At 40.2% G+C, this 23,393-nt stretch overlaps 1 protein-coding gene across 3 annotated transcripts in view; it reads left to right on the forward strand.

Annotated features, from left to right (window-relative positions):
- The window catches only part of LOC143023129 (uncharacterized), a 136,882-nt gene that overhangs the window by 10,434 nt on the left and 103,055 nt on the right, over window positions 1–23,393 (forward strand). For 2 of the 3 annotated variants that reach the window (XM_076181639.1, XM_076181638.1), the window contains exons 2-6: window positions 7,969–8,086; window positions 14,145–14,322; window positions 14,484–14,602; window positions 14,709–14,848; window positions 19,371–21,631. In XM_076181639.1, the coding sequence (XP_076037754.1) occupies window positions 7,997–8,086; window positions 14,145–14,322; window positions 14,484–14,602; window positions 14,709–14,848; window positions 19,371–21,631 (2,788 nt within the window). In that variant the 5' untranslated portion in view covers window positions 7,969–7,996. The remainder of the gene's footprint in view (window positions 1–7,968; window positions 8,087–14,144; window positions 14,323–14,483; window positions 14,603–14,708; window positions 14,849–19,370; window positions 21,632–23,393) is intronic. The other variant, XM_076181640.1, reaches the window with a different exon arrangement.

Here is a 23,393-nt window from a genome sequence, read left to right on the forward strand (position 1 = left end):
CTTCTTATTTCATTTTACTAATTATTTATTCTTTCCTAGGTTGATTTACTGTACATTAAAATCTTTTTATTCTATGCATCAATAATTATAATTTAAAAGTCAATTTTAGATATTACAAATTATTTTTGGGTATTTTTTTCTTAAGCACAGGATGCATTATCATATTTCACATTAATTTCTATGGGAACTTTTTTTTTGCTCAATGAGTTTTGCATTATAAGTAAAATTTGGGAATGAATTATGCTCATTAAATGAGGTTGCACTGTATGTATGTATATATATATGTATATATATATATATATATATATATATATATATGTATATATATATATATATATACATATGTATATGCTAATAAGAACATATATGTATATATATATATATACATATATATATATGTATATATATATACATATATATATATGTATATATATATATATATATATATATATATATATATATATATATATATATATATATATATATATATGCAAAGAAATCACAAAACACACGTGATAAACGATTTTTGCAGAAACCACCAGGAAATTGAAAAACAGATACTGAACGTTTTTGTCTATTAAGATATTTTCAAATGTCTTAAGGGGGGACTGAACACCTTAACAAAAAAAAAAATCATTTAAAAAAAAGTTTATGATCTTTCAACTTGAAACTTTCAGGTTTTGTTTAAAATATAGGTAGAAATATATTGTGAACCTGAGAACTTGCTACATCTTGACGTCATAACTTTTTTTGATGTAATTGAATATGTATGTCGTATCTTTTGTACTACAGACCTGCTTTTTCATGGTAATACCTATAGATCCTATAAGCCCTTTCACACCTACTTTTTTAAAAATTCATTATACGACGTGAGATATAGGTGTCGTAAGTATGGTCACTTACATCACCCCTTTTTTTTCATGTTTTTTTCCACTTAGATGGAGCCTGTTGCTCTGTTTTTCAAGATATCAAAAAACAGGCATGGGAATACAGATATATACTACCAGAAGCATTTTCAGGTTGCTACAATTGATTAAAAAATGTTGGCATATTTTTAATTGCAAATATTTGTGGTTTTGAGATACGAGCGTTTAAAGTTTTCAGCATTGTATATCTCTGTTATTTATTGTGCGATTTTTATTATATTCACACACATTATTATATAATGTATATTGAATAAGTTGACAGTAAATATTTTCATATATATACATATCTACTATATATATTACATTAAAATGTATTTGTTACTCGCCAAGCGGTCCTTTTCATAATTGAAGATTTTGCGCTTTTACCGGTTTAAAACCTCACTGCTGGGGTGTCATCACTTTGTCAAATCATTGCAGAGTGGTTTATTTTTACCAGCAATGAGCATCTTCCTCTGCTCAATGACAAATTACCAAACAGGTGTTTGATTATCCAACACAGGCGCGATCCCAGCCCCATATGTTTCTCCTTCGCCAGCTATTTTCTATTCCTCCTGAATTTTCCTCATCTTCTCTTCATCTGGAAGAAAGCACTTTGTCAGCTGTGTTGTCAGGTGTGGTGGTATATGGTGGTGGAGATGGTGTTGGCAGTGGAGGTCGTGGTGATGTGTGAGGAGGTGGTGTCCCTCCAAGCCTCTTATGCCTTGCCCTCCTTCTAGCACAACTTTCATTCCACTTTTGGCTAATTTTTTTTTTTATCTTTTCCTTGGTTTTCCTCTTCATTGTGATGCAGTTGATGATTGGACATCTAGTAAGTGTAGTAATGTCCAGGAAATAAGACAAACAGCGGCACAGGAACACCATATCTCTACAGTCAGTGAGGTGTTAATGCATCAGTCTACTCTGATGTTTGATGGGTAACATAGGCTTGAAGTGTGCTGTGCATACCACATGGAAGAGGAAGTCATGCTGATGCCAGATGTACAAAAATATAGCTGTTTCATAGAATTAGACAAGTGAAAACAAGACATATTTATAAATATTTAGGGCCTATTCTTGCGCGAGCCATTTAAATTGACAAACCTCCCGGGCCCCTTAAATTCCCATCATTACGCTGGGTGCAGCTAAAGCCATGCGTTAGCTGAAAACATGATAGAGGAACTTAAAAACTAATGGTATTAATTATAATTGGTACCCAGACCAAAAATTTTCCTCCAACTTCACCAATATTTCTCCTTTATCTTCACTGTTTTCACCTTTTTTAACAAAATTGCTTAAACATACAACCCAGTGCTGTAATATAATGAATGCATCAAGGCTATAAAATGAAAAATAGACATTTTACCTTTTTGAGGGTGATGAGGGGCTTGCTTGGGTTAGAGGGGTTCCAAGGCTGGGGTGGCTTGTTACTGACCACCCACTTGACATTGTATCTCGTCGAGGAAGTCATCTATGGCTGCAGGAGTCTCAAAACCCTCAAAATCATCTGCATCATCCCCAGAATCCTCCTTTTGTGATGGTCCTGGTTGTGGGTCGGCTGGTTGCGTCTCAGCGCTTCAGCGTAAGAATTTTGTGATCTAGCGTTGCCGCAGGGCATTGATGTGGGCATGATACTGTTCGTTGTAACGAACATCTTGCTTCACTGTTGATGGAGCTATCATGCTCAAGTAGGTGCCGCATCCTGATGCCCAAGTTGATCAGTTCCTTGACACCGGCTATGGTGAGTCCTGCATGCGTGGTTACCTGACCCTCCTCCTTGTCCTCTTCCATGATGTCAGCAACTGTAACAGGGGCTGGCTGTATCATTTCCAGGATTTCATCCTCTGTTGTGTCCTCTTGTGCAGCTGCCTCTGCCTCTGCCTGCATTGACTGTGGCTCACCTTCTACTCTCCCGCGTCAGTCCTCCAGCAAACCCTCCAACACATTTCACCATGCATGGTGTAGTGTGGTGGCCTGTACATGTAAACAAACCCTTGACCAATCAGAGTGCAGCTCAAGCCAACAAAGATGGCCGCCACCCGTGATGTCAAGGGGACATGTGATAGCAGCCGTGTGCCACGTGATATGAAAATTTGGGCTAGAGGCGCACGATAACAGCCAATTTGATGCGCGATATGGAAATTGTGTCAGCTTTTCATGTATGCGTGATAGCAGTAAAATGCGATAGCTGAATGCGCGACAGCTGGGGGATAGGTTGTTGTTGTTGTTGTCGTTCCCTAGACTGTCTGTCCGAGCAGTCCCGTCTCCCCAAGGAAGGCCACAGCCGAAACTGGGTTTTCCCACAAATCCTTTATAGAGTGTATGTTGTGTTGTTTGCGTGCATGATTGTGTATAATGCAGTCTTCCATTATGTGTTGTATGGTATGGGGTGAAGTGTTACATCCTGGGCAGCTGTTCACAACACGGTCGTCCAGCCTCTTCTGGTAGCTTAGAAGTGCTGGGTGGTGACCGCATCGCAGTCTGGCCAAGTGGACTCTGTCCTTACGTGGGAGAGAGGATTCAGAAGGGTGGATATCAGGGGGTCTGGCATGCAGCAGTGTGTTGTCTTTCAGTGTGTTAATGGAGCGGTGAGTGACATGATTATGAATATGTTTCCGGAGGCTGGTATTTGGTGGTTGTGGAGGAAGAGAAGAGAGTATCTGTGTGTAATAAAGGTCTATGGGTGTAGTTTTAATGTTTCTTGGTGTGTGTGGGTGTTCTGCTATGTAGTGTAGCGGGTGTGAAGTGTTTGTGGTGGCTGCAGCAAGTGTTTGTGTGCCTCTCATGACGAGGTGGTCCTTGACTTTGAGGACTTTTGTTTCATGGTGTAAATGGTCTGTAGGTGATGTATTTGTGCAGCCTGTAATTGTTTTTAGGGCTTTGTTTTGTATGATTTGAAGGGTGTTGTGGTGTGTCTCACTGAGATTAGGAGCCCATGCAGGACTCGCATAATTCATCACTGAGCGTATGCATTGTTTGTATATTGTTATATTAGTTTCTTTGTTTTGTCCAAATGTTGTTCCAGTGATTGACTTAAGTGCGTTAAGTCTAGGTGTGCATTTGTTTTTTATGTTTGTGAGGTGTTGTTTGAAAGACATGGATGTATCGTATGTTACACCAAGAATTTTCGGTGTGTTTGTGTGTGGTATTAGAGTGTTGTTGATGTAGAGATGAGGTATGTATTTGTGTTCTTTTGTCCAGTTGGTGAGAAGTGTTGCTGTAGATTTGGTTGGAGCTATTTTGAGTCTGTTTGTGATGAACCATGTGTTGAGTGTGTCAAGGTAAGGCTGGATTATTTCTGCAGCTTTGTCTGTGTTACGATGTGTGCATGTGATTGTTATGTCGTCTGCGTAGGAAGAGATTTGTATTTCTGAGGTGTCTGGCGTGGGTAAGTCATGCATGTATAGATTAAATAATGTGGGGGATAGAACTGAGCCCTGTGGTACTCCGTTCTTAATGTTTCTGATGTGCGATGATTGGCCATTATATGACACATGAGCATTCCTGCCTGCCAGATAATTGGCCAGCCATCTTTTGGTGTTATTGTGCATGTCTGTGTTATATATTTTATTTGTTAGGTTGTGGCGGGGGATAGCATCAAAAGCTTTACTAATGTCCAATGTTATAAGAAGTGTTCTTTGGTGGGGCCTATCTGAATTGATGCCATCTAAAATTCTTTGTGTGAGGTTTGTCAGAAGAGTGTTTGTGGAGTGTAGTGGCCTAAAACCGTGTTGTGAGTCAGCAAGGGGAATATATGGTGTGACAAGTTTAAGTATTAGGCGTTCAATGACTTTAGAGGGGGTGCAGAGAAGTGTGATTGGGCGGTGCGATGTTGGGATTGTTGGGTCTTTGTTCGGTTTTGGAATGGTGATTATTTTACCATGCTTCCAGATGTCGGGTATAGTGTTGTGTGAATAGCTGTAGTTTGCAATGTTTGTGAGTGCGTGTATACCTTGTGGTCCAATGTGTTTTAGGTGGATGTTGCTTATGTTATCAGGGCCACAGGCAGATGAGTGCTTGAGACTATGCATTATGAGTTTTGTCTGACTGTCTATGAAGGGTGTATAGTCTGAGTCTGTGGGAAAGTCTTTCTTACGTCGAATGGTGCGTCGGTCGTCAGGGTGGGATGTAAGATGGCTCGTCCGTGCAAAATGACGTATGAGTGCGTTTGCTTGTTGTCTGTTTGAGGGTAGATTATCTGTTGTTGTGATTATTGCTGCGTGAGAGCGTGTAGTGTTAGTGTTGGATAGTGTGATGCTGTTGAGTGTTTTGTACAATTTGCTGGTGTTTGTTTTGTGATCAAGTGTATTGATAAAGTTTTGCCAATTTTGTGTTTTTTGTTCATGTATTTTATTGGCAATCACAGTGTTTAGTGTTTGTATTTGGTCTGCTATGTTTTGAGGGATAGGTGTGGGGGTATTGTGTTTAAGTGTGTCACGTTGTCTGATGAGGCCTTGGATTTCTGGTGTGAAGTTGGGGTTGTGTGATTTTCTGTTGCCTCTAGGGATGTATCTCTTGTCTGCGTTTTGTATGATTGTATTAAAAGCGTGCACAGCATTGTTTATGTTTGTGATTGGTGTACTGTTAAGTGTTTCAAAATGTTGTTCTGTCTCTTCATTAAAGGCTTCCCAGTTAGCTCTCTTGTAATTGGTGTAAGTGTGTCTGTGGCCGACTGGGGTGCATCTTGTTTTGGTGGTGATGATGATTGGAAGGTGGTCAGAACCAAGGGCTCCGACCACTCTCCATGATGTTGTTGGGGTTAGGCAGGGGGAGCAAAAGGTGATATCAGGAGAGGAGGGAGTGTAGAGGGCTTGGTATGGGATATGTGTATGATTATGCGTGTTGTTCATGATAGTCAATGAGTCGAATTGAGTCTGTATATCAAGCCCTCTGTCTGTGTCAGGGTTGTCGACAAACCAGGCAGACGCCTTGGCGTTGAAGTCACCACCCATGATCAGGTTGGGGATTGAGGTTAGTTGGCTGAGTTGAGGTCTGAAGGTGGTTGGAACTGTGGGGGATGATTGGGGGGGAATGTACATGTTAACTATTGTTAGTGTTGAATTGTTGCCTGTGCGGATACGAATGGATTGGGTTTCTGTTGTGTTATCTGTGGTAGGGAGGAGAATTTTGGTTGTGGCACTTGTGTCCACAAAACAGATGGAATGGTGGATCAGGGTGATGAGTCCACCGCCATTGCCGTCAGTCCGGTCTTGTCTGATGGTGGTGTAATTATGAAATGATGGTGTTTTGTGTGAGTGTCTTAATTTTGTTTCTTGTAGAATTGCAATGTGTATGTTGTGTTGTTTAAGAAAGTGTTCAAGTTCATGTTTTTTAGTGTTAATACCGTCAATGTTGTGTTGTAATATGTTGATGTTGTGTGTTTTGTATGTGTTGTATGTTGCCGTTTGGGGTTGAGGTTGGGGTGGTAGTGGGGAAGGTGTAGGATCTGGGTCAGAGGGGGGGAAAGGAGAGATCGGGGACAAAGGAAGGGGAGTACTAATCGGGGGTAAGGGCAAAGGGAAATTGGGAGTGGGTATGGGTGTTGGCTGTGGTTGGGGAGGTGGGATTGGGGTTACTGGAGGGCAGGTAGAACATGTCCAAGTGTTTGTGTATTGGTTTGTGTCAGCAAGTGTTGTACAAGTGAGGTGGGCCCAGTTTTTGCACATATTGCACTGAACTGAGCCCTTTGTCTGTCTGCTCGAAGTAATGGGTTTAGAGCATGTTGGGCATGTGTATTTTGTGGTGGGCCCAGGATTGCTCTCTACATCTCCGGCTAAAAGTAGAAGAAGAGGGGTGATCGCCGGAAAATGACCCCTCGGTGCAGAGAAAACGTAACATTGTGTGTTGGAAAAAAAAGGATTGTGGTACTCCCCCAGGTAGGCGTAGCTCCTCCTTGGGGATCGGTGCCATCTGCGTAGAGCTGATGGCCAGGGGTAGTTGCTGCTGATTGGCCCCCAACTCTTGGGGTTGGGGAGTGGTCCCACGACGTAGACGTTGCAGCTCCAGGACCTGGGGGATAGGTGTACTAGTATGCCTACCATAGTTCAATATTGCAGTGTTGGGCATCATCCTGGACATATTTTATTGCAAATAAATGGTCTTCATTCTTTTTTATACAAAGATACCCCAAAATGGTAAGGAAAAAACTATATACTTAGAATTTATATTTAGATAAGATGAGAGGGAGGGATGGTGAATGGGGGTGGAATGGGTAGGAATGAAATGGCAGAGTGAAATTATACCATTTGACTTTCGCTACCTCCCTTTTAAGGGGAAAAAATACCTTGTTATATGAGTGGTAGGGTGGTGAATTTAAACACCAAGAATCCATTGAAGTTTTATTACTGACATTTTTGTCCAACTAGGACTAAAGAGGTCCTAGTTGGACGAAACATCAGTAATAAGACTTCAACGGATTCTTGGTGTTTAAACTCACCACCCTATCACTCATTCTGTCTTCACACCTCAACACTATGTATGTGCTTTTGGTCACCAAAAATGCATGAATTTTAACCTGTTTAAAAAACATTACCTATGTATAGTGTGACCTCCTATTTTTTGAATAAGAAACTTATCATAAAAACTTGCACTACACACGAGTATATACAATATACACACATGCATATGCATATAAGGTTGAATATGATTATTCTGTGGAAAATCTAACTTACAAAGAGCAGATAAGTTAAATAGATAGACCATGTGCAGAAAAGTTAGATGCAATAGGCCTGCTATCATTGAAAGAGAATAGAGAGAAAGAGGTGACATGATCATGGTGGTCTGGTTAGAGAAAAGATTTGGTAGAATTAACAAAGAAGACCTCATTCTTTGTAATGGAAGGGCATGACAAAATCATGGGAACAAACTGAAAGTCTGCATGTTTGAAGGATTAAAAAAAAAAAAAAAATCATCAATATAGTTGGGTCATCTTATGGATTTGCTTAAAGGAATATAAAATTCAATCACTGTCTAACCTCAGTATCTTGTCTCTCCCCATTCCCTGTGTATAAAATTTCATTAGCCTTTGAACTCTTGAGAGTGAATTGAACATTATTTTTGTTTGCAGGTGTAGGAGAGGCTAAGAACATGTCAAGATGAAGGCTGGTGACGTTTGTCGCTGTATTTCAAACTTCACAGGGGTCTTGCCCGAGGAACTCTCCATCTGCAGGGATGATATCGCTCAAGTAAGTAGTGTCATTACTTGAGTGATTTACAGGACTGAGACAAGTATTATCATCTGAAGGCAAAGGGATGGGCATTAGTGTTCATTTGGGCTACCACATTGTTTTTAAAACACCATGTTTTTGTATTTTGCAGTAGAATAAAATGGATTTGTGTTTTGATGGGGGAGGTGGGATATATCTCCCAAAGTTTGTCAGTGAAGTTGGTGTTGTCATTCCCTAGACTGTGTAGCCAAACAGTCCCATCTCCCTGATGAACACCATGGCTGAAGTGTAAATTTTGTTGTTGGTGTGCATGATTGTGTACAGTGCAATCTTTTATAATGTGTTGTGTAGTATGGGTTAAAGTGTTACATCCAGAGCAGTTGTCTGCAGTGCAGTCATCCAGCCTTTTTTGGTAGCTTAGAAAGGCTGGATGGTGACTGCATTGTAGTAAACCTTATGTATCTGATATATATATATATATCTATATATATATTTATATATATATATATATGTAGGTATGTTTGTATATATATATATATATATATATATATATATATATATATATGCTAATAAGAACACGGGTATGTGTGTTCACTTATGCAAAGTAGACCACTTGGAAAAAGAAAGTAATGAAGCAGAGCGCTTTTGTATATCACATCTTCAGTGCAAAAAGTACATAGTTAATAGAAATATTTAGATATACATGAAAAAGGAACAAAGGCAGTTTACATAAGGGTAGAGGACATTTACCCCCTGGAATGCAGGCAGTCAGGTCACAAGGGTCAATGCTTCCGCTAATGAGGGTGGGGTGACATTAGGTCACAGTTGCAGGGTTACATTTTACCTGTTATTATTTTGCTTATTTCTTGACCGATAGAATTGTCAAGTTTATATAAGCCCTTGTGTAGGTTGGTGTTTCGTTCAGGCAATTCGACCCTACTTACATCTAGGCATCTTTTTGTTGGTTCTTTGTCCCTTGGGTTTCCATTTTTTCCTTCCATTATTTTCAGTAACTGGCCATGTGTGTATTAACCTAGTTGTGTTTTGTCCCTGTCTGGGGTATTGGCTGCATGTTATTGTGGCAAAGTAGCATGCAGTTGATACTTTAGGGTCTATATGGGGTGCCCTTATGGACCAGAGCCACACATCATTTTGTCTGTGATAGAGGTAAACTCTGTACATAGAGAAATTATGACACTTTTATACTACGACTGTCCCTCCGTTATGCTGTCCCCCAACCCCTTGTTACTGTCCTGTACCATTTCTCTGAATATTCATTTCCTTTTTCCGCCTACCTATCCTGTGGTGGGGGAAAAGAATACTGCCACCAAGTATTTCCACTTGAGTCATAAAAGGCAACAAAAAGGGGACGGGGGATGGGATTAGGAGTCCTACTACCTGTAGTCCCAAAAGGGGACATTCCTAAAAAAAGAAAGTAAAGGCATAAGAGGGTCTGGGAGCTTTCCAACCAGTACCCTAAGGTTTGGGTCTTTTAATGTGTATGGATGTGGTACAGATGAGAGTAAAAGGGAAGAGATAGGCAGTATGTTTGTGAGAAGAAAGATGGATGTACTGGCTTTGATTGAAAGGAAAGGGCAACTGTGAGTTTGGGAGTGTAGCTGGGAGGTACTCAGGAGTGAAGAGGGGACGAGGGAGAGAAGGGGTGGCTATACTAGTAAGTGAAGAGATAAGTGGGTAGTGGAGTGGAAGGAGGTGTCATCAAGGTTGATGTGGATGAAGGTGAAGCTGTGAAAGGAGATGTGGGTTTTTGTAAGTGTGTATGGGCCTGGTAGTGAGAAGAATGTAGAGGAAAGGGAGGCATTTTGGGTAGATATAAATGAGTGCATAGAGGGGTTAGGGAGAAATGTCAATGTAGTTGTATTGGGAGACCTAGATGCTAGGGTAGGAAATGAACCAATAGACGGAGTGATTGGGAAGTATGGAGTTCGAGGCAAAAATCGTAGTGGAGAATTGATGATGGAGATGTGTCTTGAAAGAGAGTTGATGATAGCAAATACAGTGTTTAAGAAGAAAGTCAAGCATAAGTACACATGGGAGAGGGTGGTGGATGGAAGGGTGGCAGATAGAGCGTTAATGGACTATATAGTGGTGACCAGGAGTATGATAGGAAGAGTTAAGGATGTACATGTTCTAAAGGGAGAGAGTGGGGGAATATCAGATCATTTCCTGGTGGAAGGTAAATTGAGAGTGAAGAATAGGTGGAGAAAGAGGAAAAGGGCAGAAGGTAGGGAGGTACTTAGAGTGAACTGCTTAAATGAGGAAAAAAAGGAGAATGAGTATAAGAAGAAGTTGAGAGAGGAGTGGGAGAGAGTAAAGGATAGAGTAGAACTAGGAGTGGAAGAGGAATGGGAATGGTTCAAGGAGGGAGTCATAAGGTGTACAAAGATGGTGTGTGGAACAAGGAGGGTGGGAGGAAATAGAAAGAAGGGTAGTGAGTGGTGGGATGAGGAAGCAAAGAAGGGTGTAGAAGAGAAGAATCAGGCATTCATAGATTGGCTACAAATTAGGATGAGGGAATCATATGAGAGGTTCAAAGTAAAGAGAAAGGAAGTTAAGTATAAGATAAAGGAAGCAAAGAGGAGAGATGTGAAATGGGGAAAGAGTATGACAAAATTTTGAAAGTAATAGAAAGATGTTTTGGAAGGAAGTTAAAAGAGGAAGAGGAGGCAAATCAAGTAGATAAGAAAAGGTAAAAGGTGCAGATGGAGAGATGATAATGGAAGAGAAGGCAGTGAGAGGAAGGTGGGCAGAGTATTATAGGGAGTTGCTAAATGTGAAGGAGGATAGGTTGTAAATATTAAATTTAGTCTCGATGGTTCTTCATTACTTCTGTATCTGTTATTTTCTTTTACCCATTGTGTCATTGTATGTTTTATAGTCATATCAAGTAATACATTTCCCCATAGATCCTCTCTGCCTTTCACTGTCATCTCTTCCCAACATATTTCTTTGTGGTTTAAATCTCCCATGAGTACCAGGTTACCTTCTTCCTTCAGCATCTCATTTAATGAATGCCTTGTATCATCTAACATTTTTGAATGCTTGCCCTCTTTCCAAGCGCCTGTTTTGGGGTGTACATAAGTCACCACAAACTTTCTACTTTTCATGTTGCTGTCTTTAAACTTTTATTGTGATCATTTCCACACTGTACACTCTGTAACCTTTGTCACACTTAAGTTTTTCATGGCCAGAAAAATGATTCTTCCACCTTGTTTCTCATTTCTGTTTTTACATACATACATACATACATATACCAAGGCTTTTTCCCCCTTTCAAGGGAGGTAGCCAAAAAGGGAAAGGCATAAAAACACTCCCACCCATTTCATCCCTAAATACACTCCACACCCCTCCCACCCTCCCTCTCATCTGAGCACCTCCTAGATGACGGGTCATCCCTGCACCTTGCCCACTGCCCTGGGTCAGAAGCAGTGTCGCAAGACACAGCACATCCACAGCAAGGCCGCTTCATTTAATCGGCGACCCCCCCTCTCCGTCCCCCCTTGCATATAAGGAGAGGACGGGGAGAAATCCCTTCGGGCTGCGTCAAAATTTACTCACACATACTACCCCACTCCCCACCCCCCCGCCCATTCCTCCTCATGCAATCACAACATCATCCATATACAACCATTCTCCACTCACCTCTGTCTTCCGTCCCCTCCCTTCCTTCCTCAACAGACATTCCCCTCTTCCCCAAAGCCCCCTTCACCCCATCCATCCACCTCATCCTAGGACGTCCCCTCATGTTCACTCCCTCCACATCTGCCTTCCATACCTCTTTTACTAGTCTTTCTTCATTCATTCTTTCTATGTGTCCAAACCATCCTAATACTCTTTCATCAACCCTATCTCCCAGCTCCTTTTTCACCCCTGTTCTCCTCCTCACCTCCTCATTTCTCACTCTATCCAGCCTAGTAACCCCCACCATACTTCTCAGACACCTCATCTCAAACACATTCAAACTCCTTCTCTCTTCTCTTATGTTCCACGTTTCTGCCCCATACAGTGCTGTTGGCACAATCACTCCTTCATACAGTCTCCTCTTCGCATCCATTCCTAAATGTCTATTCCTCATTACACTCTTTAATCCACCAAGGCATTTACTCGCTTCTCTCAATCTACATTCTACCTCCACCTTCACTCCACCTTTTCCTGCTACATTTGCACCCTAGTATCTAAAACTATCCACTTCCTCCAGTCGCTCTCCCTTAATGTTCACTTCCAGTCTACTGCCACTTTCACCCCTTGTACATCTCATCACCTTACTTTTACCCACATTTATCTTTAGCTTTCCTCTATCACATACTCTCCCAAACTCTGCCACCAGCTTCCTCAATCCCTCCTCCGACCCTGCCACAAGCGCAGTGTTGTCCGCAAACAACAGCTGGCTCACCTCCCACTTTTCTCCATTTTCTTTAACCATCTCCAATCCCTGACCCACTCTGTTTTTAATCCAATAATTATATAATCCATGCCCAACACTATTTGGTGGTAGTGGACTCCTTAATTTCATTTCCACAATGCCCATTATTTCTGTTTTTTCTAACAGGTAATCATTTAGTTCATTCAGTCCTGAGATTAATCCATCTATATTAGTAGAGGCCACTTTTATTTTTTTTTTATTTTCCATCCTGTTTTCTTTTCCTTTTGTTTTGCCTACCTTGATGTACCATTTTCTCATTCTCATGTCTAAGACTCTCCAATAGAACTCCTTGTTTTTGGTCTCTGTTCTTTTCATGTTTTTTTCTTTAGCTTCATCTTTTAATGTTTTCTCTCTTTCCTCATCATTCATTTCTCTTTTTTATCCATATATTGTTGTAACATTAACTCTGCTAACTTACATGATTTTGCCAGTATGTCTTCTGCTACTATTTGTGATCTTAGTTTTATCTTTAGGGGTCAATTTCTTTCTTTAGAATATTGTCACATTAAATATTCAACATATATTTCTATTTCTATGTCTATGTCATCATATTGTACTTATTTTAGAATTGTTTTTGCCATTTCTTTTTCTTCTTTTTCTCTTAAGTACCTAGCCAAACCATGTTTTTCCTTTAATCCATATACTACAATACACTTATCTTACACAATTTGCTTTGTCTTTGATTACTTGAGTGATTGTGTCCTTTGCATTTTCCTGCATCTGTTATTGTACTATTTCTTTAAAAGCTATCTCTTTGTTTGATCTGTTTCCATTCCATTTCTTAATTTTCTGTAAATTTTCCTCACCTAAGTTTTCTTCAGTTCTTTGAGACATTGCCTGTATTTTGTGATATACCTATTTTTTTTGTTTGTTAATTCTTACTATGGGTAGTATAATTGTTTTTCATCTTTTCATCTTCACATTTAACCTCATTTTTTTAATTCATTTAACTCATTACTTATTTTGGAATTCTTCTTTAGTTCACACCTCTTTGTTGACTTCAAAATAAATTTTCATCAAAATCACAATATCTTGCCTTAGTTCCATGAATTCAAAATCACAATATCTTGCCTTAGTGCCATGAATTCACTCTTCCATGAATTTCTATTTATATTCAACTCCCTTTCCATGTCTGATTTACTCAAATTTCTTTTTTCATAGTTACCAAAGCCAGAAAATAGGTAATTGCCATACAATCTACCAATTCCTTTTGGGGTTTCAAAGCCTCTATTTACATTTAGTTTTGGTATAGTGCCTCCAGTGGGCTCTGTGTTTATGTCAACATTTGAATAAAAATTGTCACAGTTTTCCCCTGATCAGCCTTGATTCCCTTGCATTTTTTCACCACTGCACAGAAATCATTTTGGGCAACCACAAGTGCTCCCCCTCCCACTCAATACAACCCAGGCCTCTTGCTTTCCTTGCACTGTTGAGAATGTGTGTATGTGTATAAATTTATGTTAGGATTGAATAAGATTAGCCAGATTCAGTAACAAAAAGTTACATTTAGATTTCAACATGTACATTGGTGTATCATTCCCATTTTCACTCTGTTAGGCATAGTTTATATATATTTTTTGTAATGTAGTGCTTGCCTGATTTGATTAAAAAAGTTGTTTCCATCATTTTCAGGTTCATAAGGTTGTTGATAAACATTGGCTGGAAGGTGAGAGCGGAGGAGTGGTGGGTCGTTTCCCAAGCAGCTGTGTGGTAAAGGTACCCCTACCTCCCCACCCTGCACATTTGCCTCTTTTTGTTGCCACAGCTCATTTCACTGCTGCACAGGCAGGGGACCTGGCCCTTGTCAGAGGTAAGGATTTTCCATATTTTTGGTAATTCTCAATAAATTGATTGAGTCTTGTTGAATTTGAATGTACAATGTTGAGTGTACTTCATCAGGCTGTCCAACTTTTTTATTATTATTTATTTATTTATTTATTTTTGTATCTTTACATATTGTTTACATTGCAGGGGAATTTGTAGTTGGTTTGAATCCTGTTGATGAGAGCTGGTGGTGTGGGCAGTGTGAAAACCGGACTGGCATTTTCCCAGTAAACTTTGTATGGCAGATTAACAAGGAAATTATTGAAGTATGTATCTGTTTCAGACAAGTATATCTCACTATGTTTTGTTCTTGAATTAGTGTATACATGTCTCATTTTAAAGGTCATTATGGATGTGATTATATACTTTCAGGAAGATGAAACGGGTGAGAAGCCAGTGAAGATGCTTGCACGAGTCAAGGCGAGCATCAAAGCTCAGCTTCCAGAAGAGCTGGATTTGTACTTGGGTGATATTGTCACCATTACACACATTGTTGACAAGGACTGGTATAGGTAATGGCTCTAGTAAAAACTGACAAATATAGTATATAGGAAAAAAGAAAATGTACTCTTTTATTCAAATGTGTTTAAGGGGGTTTAATGGCTACTATAACTAGGGCACCAGCATTAGGAGATGAGATGCTAGATGGTTGGTGGTTAGAGCCCTGCGAAAGTAATTTCTAATGGGAAAAAGGGGAGGGGGTGTACATTCTTAACCCTTAGCATACAAGGATGTCAACATTGGCATCCTGAGGCTTGAGTGGGTATATGAAGACTCCAGTGGTGTTGTCCTGATTATATTTATTTTGCAGTTGTAGTTGAGTGATCCCATATTCTATGAACAGGCTTGATCACATTTTCTGTGGTTATTCACATTCAGGATGAAAGAGAATGAGAGAAAGGAAAGTACTATAGCTGTAACATTATATTTTATAATGTATATTTTGATGGATCATCAAATCATCGTACATCAATCAACCAAACACTTGTGCGTGCATATTTGACTCATAGAAGAAGTTGAATCTAGATTACAAAACATAGTTGATATTGATTCCTATTTGCTCATATTCTATTCTCGTTTAGTCAAAAGACATATTGAAGAGGTTGAATCTAGATTAAAAAACATATTTGATATTGATTTCTATTTGCTCATACTTTATTTTCATTTAGTCGAAGACATGATTTTTTTCGGAGATACAAAATCTGTCAGATCATATTAAACTTTTCACCATTCTATTGGTGAAAGTGGCAGTAGACTGGAAGTGAACATTAAGGGAGAGCGACTGGAGGAAGTAGATAGTTTTAGATACTTGGGTGCAAGTGTAGCAGGAAAAGGTGGAGTGAAGGTGGAGGTAGAATGTAGATTGAGAGAAGCGAGTAAATGTCTTGGTGGTTTAAAGAGTGTAATGAGGAATAGACATTTGGGAATGGATGCGAAGAGGAGACTGTATGAAGGAGTGATTGTGCCAACAGCACTGTATGGGGCAGAAACGTGGAACATAAGAGAAGAAGAGAGAAGGAGTTTGAATGTGTTTGAGATGAGGTGTCTGAGAAGTATGGTGGGGGTTACTAGGCTGGATAGAGTGAGAAATGAGGAGGTGAGGAGGAGAAAAGGGTTGAAAAAGGATTTGGGAGATAGGGTTGATGAAAGAATATTAGGATGGTTTGGACACATGGAAAGAATGAGTGAAGAAAGACTAGTAAAAGAGGTATGGAAGGCAGATGTGGAGGGAGTGAACATGAGGGGACGTCCTAGGATGAGGTGGATGGATGGGGTGAAGGGGGCTTTGGGGAAGAGGGGAATGTCTGTTGAGGAAGGAAGGGAGAGGACGGAAGACAGAGGTGAGTGGAGAATGGTTGTATATGGATGATGGGGGGTGGGGTAGTATGTGTGAGTAAATTTTGACGCAGCCCGAAGGGATTTCTCCCCGTCCTCGCCTTATATGCAAAGGGGGACGGAGAGGGGGGGTCGCCGATTAAATGAAGCGGCCTTGCTGTGGATGTACTGTGTCTTGCGACACTGCTTCTGACCCAGGGCGGTGGGCAGGGTGCAGGGATGACCCGTCATCCAGGAGGTGCTCAGATGAGAGGAAGGGTGGGAGGGATGTGGAGTGTATTTAGGGATGAAATGGGTGGGAGTGTTTTTATGCCTTTCCCTTTTTGGCTACCTCCCTTGGAAGGGGGAAAAAAGCCTTGGTATATGTATGTATGTATGTATTGTCAACTTTAAAAAAGATTAGATTCTGGATTGTTATTCAGATAATTGTCTTTGAAATGTTTTACTCAGTGTATGCATTCAAATGTGACCAGGTATTGTGGCATATACTGTATGTATGTACTTTTTTTTTTTAAGTCCTTTTTGGGACTACAGAGAGTAAGATGCCTAGTCCTCTCCCTGTCCCATTTTTTTTTCGCCTTTTATGACTCAAGTGGGAACATTTAGTGGCAGTATTCTTTCTCCCCTACCACAGGGTTAAGTGAAAAAAGGAAATGTATGTTCAGAGAAGTGGTACAGGACAATATTAACCTCTTCCCTCCGGGGCACAATCGCACGTCTGGTAGCATTAGCTGCCCGACGTGCGATGTCTCGAAATAATAATCGCATTATAAAAAATAAAGTCAGTGCTAAATTGTCCGTTCTCTTTCACCCGTGTATTTTGATAACCATAGAAAACTGATGAAGCCAGTTTAGAGAGAATGAAAATTACATAGGTACAACTACAATAAATATAATCAAGATGGCGACTTCGGCATCAGCGAGTACCTACTTGCTCCTCATGCCGCCTACGTAGGTGGCATGAGGAGCAAGTGGATACGAGAGGCTGCCATATCGGCGTCTTGATTATATTTATTGTTGTTGTTGTTGTCGTTCCCTAGACTGTCTGTCTGAGCAGTCCCGTCTCCCCAAGGAATGCCACAGCCGAAACTGGGTTTTCCCACAAATCCATTATAGAGTGTATGTTGTGTTGTTTGTGTGCATGATTGTGTATAATGCAGTCTTCCATTATGTGTTGTTGTGGTATGGGGTGAAGTGTTACATCCTGGGCAGCTGTTCACAATGTGGTCATCCAGCCTCTTCTGGTAGCCCCTGCATAATGACATACTCTCTAAACTGTCATCACATTTTCTATGGTTATCAAAATTCACAGGTGACTATTTTTTATGATGCAAGTATTATTACGAAACATCGTACGTCTGGTAGCTCATGCTGCCTGCGAGATTTTGGCCCGTAGTGAAGTGGTTAAGAGTAGGGGGACAGCATAATGGAGGGACAGTCATTATAATTAAGTAGCATCATTTCTGTATGGAAAGAATGAGTGAAGAAAGACTAGTAAAAGAGGTATGGAAGGCAGATGTGGAGGGAGTGAACATGAGGGGACGTCATAGGATGAGGTGGATGGATGGGGTGACGGGGGCTTTGGGGAAGAGGGGAATGTCTGTTGAGGAAGGACGGGAGAGGACAGAAGACGGGTGAATGGAGAATGGTTGTATATGGATGATGATGTGGTGCATGAGGTGGAATGGGGGATGAGGTAGTATGAGTGAGCAAAATTTGACACAGCTGGAAGGGATTTCTCCCCGTCCTCTCCTTTTATGCATGGGGGGACGGAGAGGGGAGGTCGCCGATTTAATGAAGCGGCCTTGCTATGGATGTGCTGTGTCTTGTGAGACTGCCTCTGACCCAGGGCAGTGGACAAGGTGCAGGGATGACCCGTCATCTAGGAGGTGCTAAGATAAGAGGGAGGGTGGAGGGGTGTGGAGTGTATTCAGGGATGGAATGGGTGAGAGTAATTTTATGCCTTTTTCTTTTTGGCTATCTCCCTTGTAAGGGGGAAAAAGCCTTGGTATATGTATGTATGTATTTCTGTATGAATAGGGATTTCCTCTATGACAGACAAAATTATGTGTGGCTCTGGTCTGTAGGGAGATAGGGTTGATGAAAGAGTATTGGGATGGTTGGGGTACATGGAAAGAATGAGTGAAGAAATATTAGTAAAAGAGGTGTGGAAGGCAGAGGTGTGGGGAGTGAACATGAGGAGGCAACCAAGGATGAGATGGATGGGGTAAAAGGGGCATTAGGAAAGAGGGTGATATCTGTTGAGGAAGGAAGGAAGAATACAGAAGATAGGGGTGAGTGGAGAATGGTTGTATATGATGCTGTGTTGCATGGGAGTGGGTGGGGGATGGAGGGGGTGAGGGAGTATGAGTGAACGATATTTTGATGCATCCCAGAGGGATTTCTCCCTGTCTTCACTTTTTCTGCATGAAGGGATGGGGGGGGGTTGCTGATTAAATGAAGCAGCCTTGCTATGGATGTACTGTGTCTTGCTACATTGCTTCTAACTCAGGGCAGTGGATGAGATGCAGAGATGACCCAGCATCCAGGAGGAGCCAAGAAAAAAAGGAGGGAGGGTGGTAAATGGGAATGGAGTATGTGGAGATGAAATGGGTGGTAGTGGATGTATGCCTTTGACTTTGGCTACCTCCCTTATGAGGGGAAAAAAACATTGGTATATGTATATATATATATTTGGGTGTGCTGCATCTAGTAAAAAGTGTGGAGTGGAATACATAGTTATGTTCCTTGCAAGAGTAGATACAGTTTACTCTTGATAAACAAGAACATATACAACAGTATGAAGTAGAACCCTTTTTAGAATTGGGTTGTAATCATAGAACATATCGACAGGGATCAGCAATAGCAGCAGCAGCAATAGTAGCAGCAGCAGCAGCAGCAATAGTAGCAGCAGCAGCAATAGTAGCAGCAGCAGCAATAGTAGCAGCAGCAGCAGCAATAGTAGCAGCAGCAGCAGCCGCCGCTGCTGTCAGTCGAATATAATCACCCAGCATTAATTTTAAGATCTATGTAATCTATCATGCTAAAAAGATTAATTTATTTTTCAAGTATCTCAACCTGCATTCAATTAGGATATGTAAGTTTCAAGCACAATGTTTTGATTTTTGAATGGACACTGCTCAGTTTCTGTCACAAATTAAAAAAAGTTGTTAATTATTTTCTTTTTGTTTTTTGCAGGGGTGAATCAAATGGTGCCACAGGAATATTTCCAAGTGGATTTGTTGAAATTATTGAGGAATCATGCACCACAGAAGATAGTAGCTCTTCCAAAATAGCTGATTTTGATATGCAGCTGAACCAACCATGCACAGTAGAAGTCAGAAATGAGATTCCACCAGAGTCAGGGCTCAGTATTGAACTTTCTCCCCAGTTGTCTGAGTATCAGGGGCATGAAAACTTCCAGCCATCTGTGGAAAAAGTAGAAGAACCCCCTTCTTATAGTACAAATAGTTTTGGTGACAATTCTCATTGGAAAAATACCAATGGTGACGATAATTCCATTTTTGAAGATGATTATTTCAAACAGAACATGCCGAGCATGTTCTCAGGAACATCAGCAGGAAGTCGTCAGTCTGGTGCTTCAGGTGCACAGGGGGATGTCTCAGTTTCAGCAAGTGCCTCAGTAGATAATAGCTCCCTGCAGAACCGATATGAAAATGTAGATTCTGTTTCACAGAACAGTGATGCTCTTGCAAATAGGTATGAAAATGTCTTTAGTGAAGAAACATGTGGTAAATCTGCCTCAAGTGCCTTTAACCAAGCAAAAACTCAACCAGAGAAAGAGGTGGCTTCAAGTAATAGCAGCCTTTCTCTGTTAGTTGATAATTATTTTAGCAAAAACTGGCCACAGTCAAGTAGTAACATGATCAGTGTTGATGGGAGTACTAATAATAATAACCTGGAAAATGAATTTGACTCCCTTGTGTCTCCTGGGTACAATGAGGATAATACTGGCATCAAGCCTTATGGTCGAGCCATATTCTCCTTTAAGGCTCAGTATCCTAATGAACTAAGTTTTAGGAAGGGTGACATCATTCATTTAATCAAGCATATAGATTCCCACTGGACATTGGGAATGCTAGCAGATTCCAAAGGAATTTTTCCATCTTCCTATATGGACATTATTGTGGACTGTCCCTTTAGTTCTGAACAAATGTTCCTTGCCAGAAGAGATGACTCTGCCAGTTATCATAATTATCAATCCCATGCCACAGCATTGTACAACTTTAAAGGGGAGCAGCCAGGGGATGTGACATTATCAAAAGGAGAAGTTGTTAAGATTACTAAAATTGTTGATAACAACTGGGTGGTTGTAGAAACAAAGGAAGGCGCTTGTGGTATGTGTCCAAAAAACTACCTCTCCATATTAATAGACCCCTATGTCCAGGATATCATGAGATCCACCCATGAACTTGATTCAGAAGAAACTTGTGGATCTGTACAGGATGTGTTAACAAAAACAACAATCGAGCCAATCAAGTCTGCAGTTGAGGCTGTTAAACCTGAAGCTGAGCCAGTGCCTGTAACCAGGTCAGTAAAGCCTGTAGCCAAGACAGCAAATGTTTCAGTTGAATCAATCAGTCATTCATATGAAGCACCAGAGGTTGAAAAGCCAATACCTCTACCTAGAAAAGAAGTTCCTCTAGCAGTACAACCTTCAACAAAGCCAAATGTAGGCAATGTATCACCAAATGTAGGCAATGTATCACCAAATGTAGGCAATGTATCACCATACTTATCCAGTAATCGAAGGTCCTACAACAAGGATGACTTTGGCTCTATCAAGCAGCAGCAATATGAAGATGTTCTTGCCAAGAACCTGGAGGTATTAAATGTTTCCCTCAAGAGTGGAGCTGGTGTGGGGCAACAACATCCAGAAGCAGAAAGCATGTTTGCCAGCAGGGAAAGTGAAATAGAGAAACAAATTGAGGCAACAGGTTTTCAGAGTTCAGTTGGAGCTCATCCTGAAAAGGATGATGAAGGTAAGACTAAGAAGTCTGTTTCACCTGGTAGAGGGAGCTCTGTTAATATACTAACTACTAACCAAGAATCCTTAAAGAAGGAACCTCTCAGAAGAACTTCTCCTCATAGTTGTCCACTGACCTCTCTAAGGACTCCTGTCTCTTCTGCTAACAACTCCTCTCGTGTATCAAGTGTTTCCATGCAAAACAGATTATCCAATTCCATATTCTATGTCTCATGCCCAATCATGGGTGTTCCTACAGAGAAGCCAAGGAGACCCCCTGCTCCTGAGCCAAGGCCTGCACCAAGAACAGTGGATCCTGTTTATTCCAAGGTATCTAAAAAAAAGTCATCATCTCCTGCCAATGGAAGGGGTAGCAGGAAAGAGGCAGCTCAAGAAGAATCAAACTCATGCTTCCCAGATGATGTAACACATGTTTCATCAAGTGATGATTTAGAAGCAGCTGCTGTTTCTGGTAAGGAAATTGCCATTTGTATATGCCATTTGTATATTGCCATTTGTATATACCACTTTTAATTTTTCTTTTCGTCTCTTTTTTTGGGTTTAAGTTTTAATTTTTCTGATGTACCATTTTCTGTCTCAGATCAAGCACTCTCCAAAAAAATTATTCTTTTTTGTCTCCGTTCTTTTCTTGTTTTTTTCCTTGGCTTCACTTCTCAGTGCTGTATCTTTCTCTATTTCCTCTTCATTCATTTCCTTTTTTATCCACACATTTTTGTATTTTTCACTGTTTGCTAGTTTTGCCACTTTTGATAGTATTTCTTCTGCTATCATTTGAGTTCTTAGTTTGATTTTCATTGGTCTGTGTTTTTTTCTTTTGAGTATGTACCCATTCTGTGTACGTCATCGATTTCCTTATCCAGATTCTGTCCCTCATCTTGAACTGCTTTTAGTATCTCCTTCGCAATTTCTTTCTCTTTTTCTCTTTGGTATTTGTGTACATTGTGTTTTTCATTGATACCATAAACCACAATGCATTTCTTTTTGTCCACTGTGTCTCTCACCCAATTTTCCTTTTCTTTGATCACCTTGATCACTGTTTCCTTTGCATTCTCTTCTACCTGCTGCTGTACTATTTCTTTGAATGAGAGTTTTCTATTTTAATGTTCCATTTTCCACTGATTTTTTATTTTGTTCAGATCAGTCTCTTTGATTGATTCTTCCATCTTTTCAGTTACTGCTTGCAATTGTTCTCTAACCTCTTTCTTCAGTTCTTCATTTGTATTTCTAACCTCATTTTCCTTTCTTTCATTTTCTCTTTTTATCGCACTTAGTTCACTTTTTAGCTCATTTAATTGTCTTAGTATCACCTCGTTAGTTGTGCGTAAGTTGGATACCTCTAGTTGTAAAGCTTTATGGTCTAATTTTAAATCAATCAATTCATCTGCTAAGTTGTTAATTTCTCTATTCCTTATTGCTCTGCTAATCCTAATATCTCTATCAGTGTCCAAGGTTTTATCCATTATTTCCCCTTGCCTCCTAAATCCCAAGAATAAATCCTCACTGTCATACCTGCTAGTCGTCTTTGGAGTATCATTTAGACATGTTTTTTTTTTTTTCCATATCACTCCCAATGGGGATTAATTTCTGGATACATCCAGTCCTCTCTTGGTTGATTTGGTAATCCTTAATTCTTCTTACTTCCCATTTTGTGCTAAAACTATTATTCCAAGAACTGGACCGGATACATACCTTGCTGGTCCCACGAAAACATATTGTTTCACCCTGAAAATGACAACAAGTCGTTTTTCCTGTTATAGCAACAGTGCACTAATTTGGAGCTTGGAGCTAGCTGTTGACACTTCCTTCTTCTTTGACTGCTTATGACTGTGTTACCTACCGTATATTTCCACGTATAAGATGACCCTAAAATCCAGAAATTCACCCCTTAAAATTGGGGGTCGTCTTATACTACCATTATAAAAATCAGACCTTGAATTCTACGTGAGATGACTTGGTAGGTTAGCCTGCCGATAACCACCGATACACAGGAAATGATTCACATTATGATAAGAACTGGTAATGAAGGTAATTAAACCATATTTACCTTATATATTATTGGCATATCTTTATAGTAAATGGCAATTGTTAATAAATTCAAGGAATAATTCTATATTAGTGAAATTACGGTACTTTTAACTACTCTATGTAAACACATTTAACACAGCTGAAAAAAAATTTAATCGAGCTCTGGTTGCGTTCATAGCAACCTTTTT

This window comes from Oratosquilla oratoria, unplaced genomic scaffold, assembly GCF_046742065.1.
Source record: "Oratosquilla oratoria isolate Oo_2021 unplaced genomic scaffold, ASM4674206v1 SCAFFOLD45, whole genome shotgun sequence".
NCBI lineage: Eukaryota > Metazoa > Arthropoda > Malacostraca > Stomatopoda > Squillidae > Oratosquilla > Oratosquilla oratoria.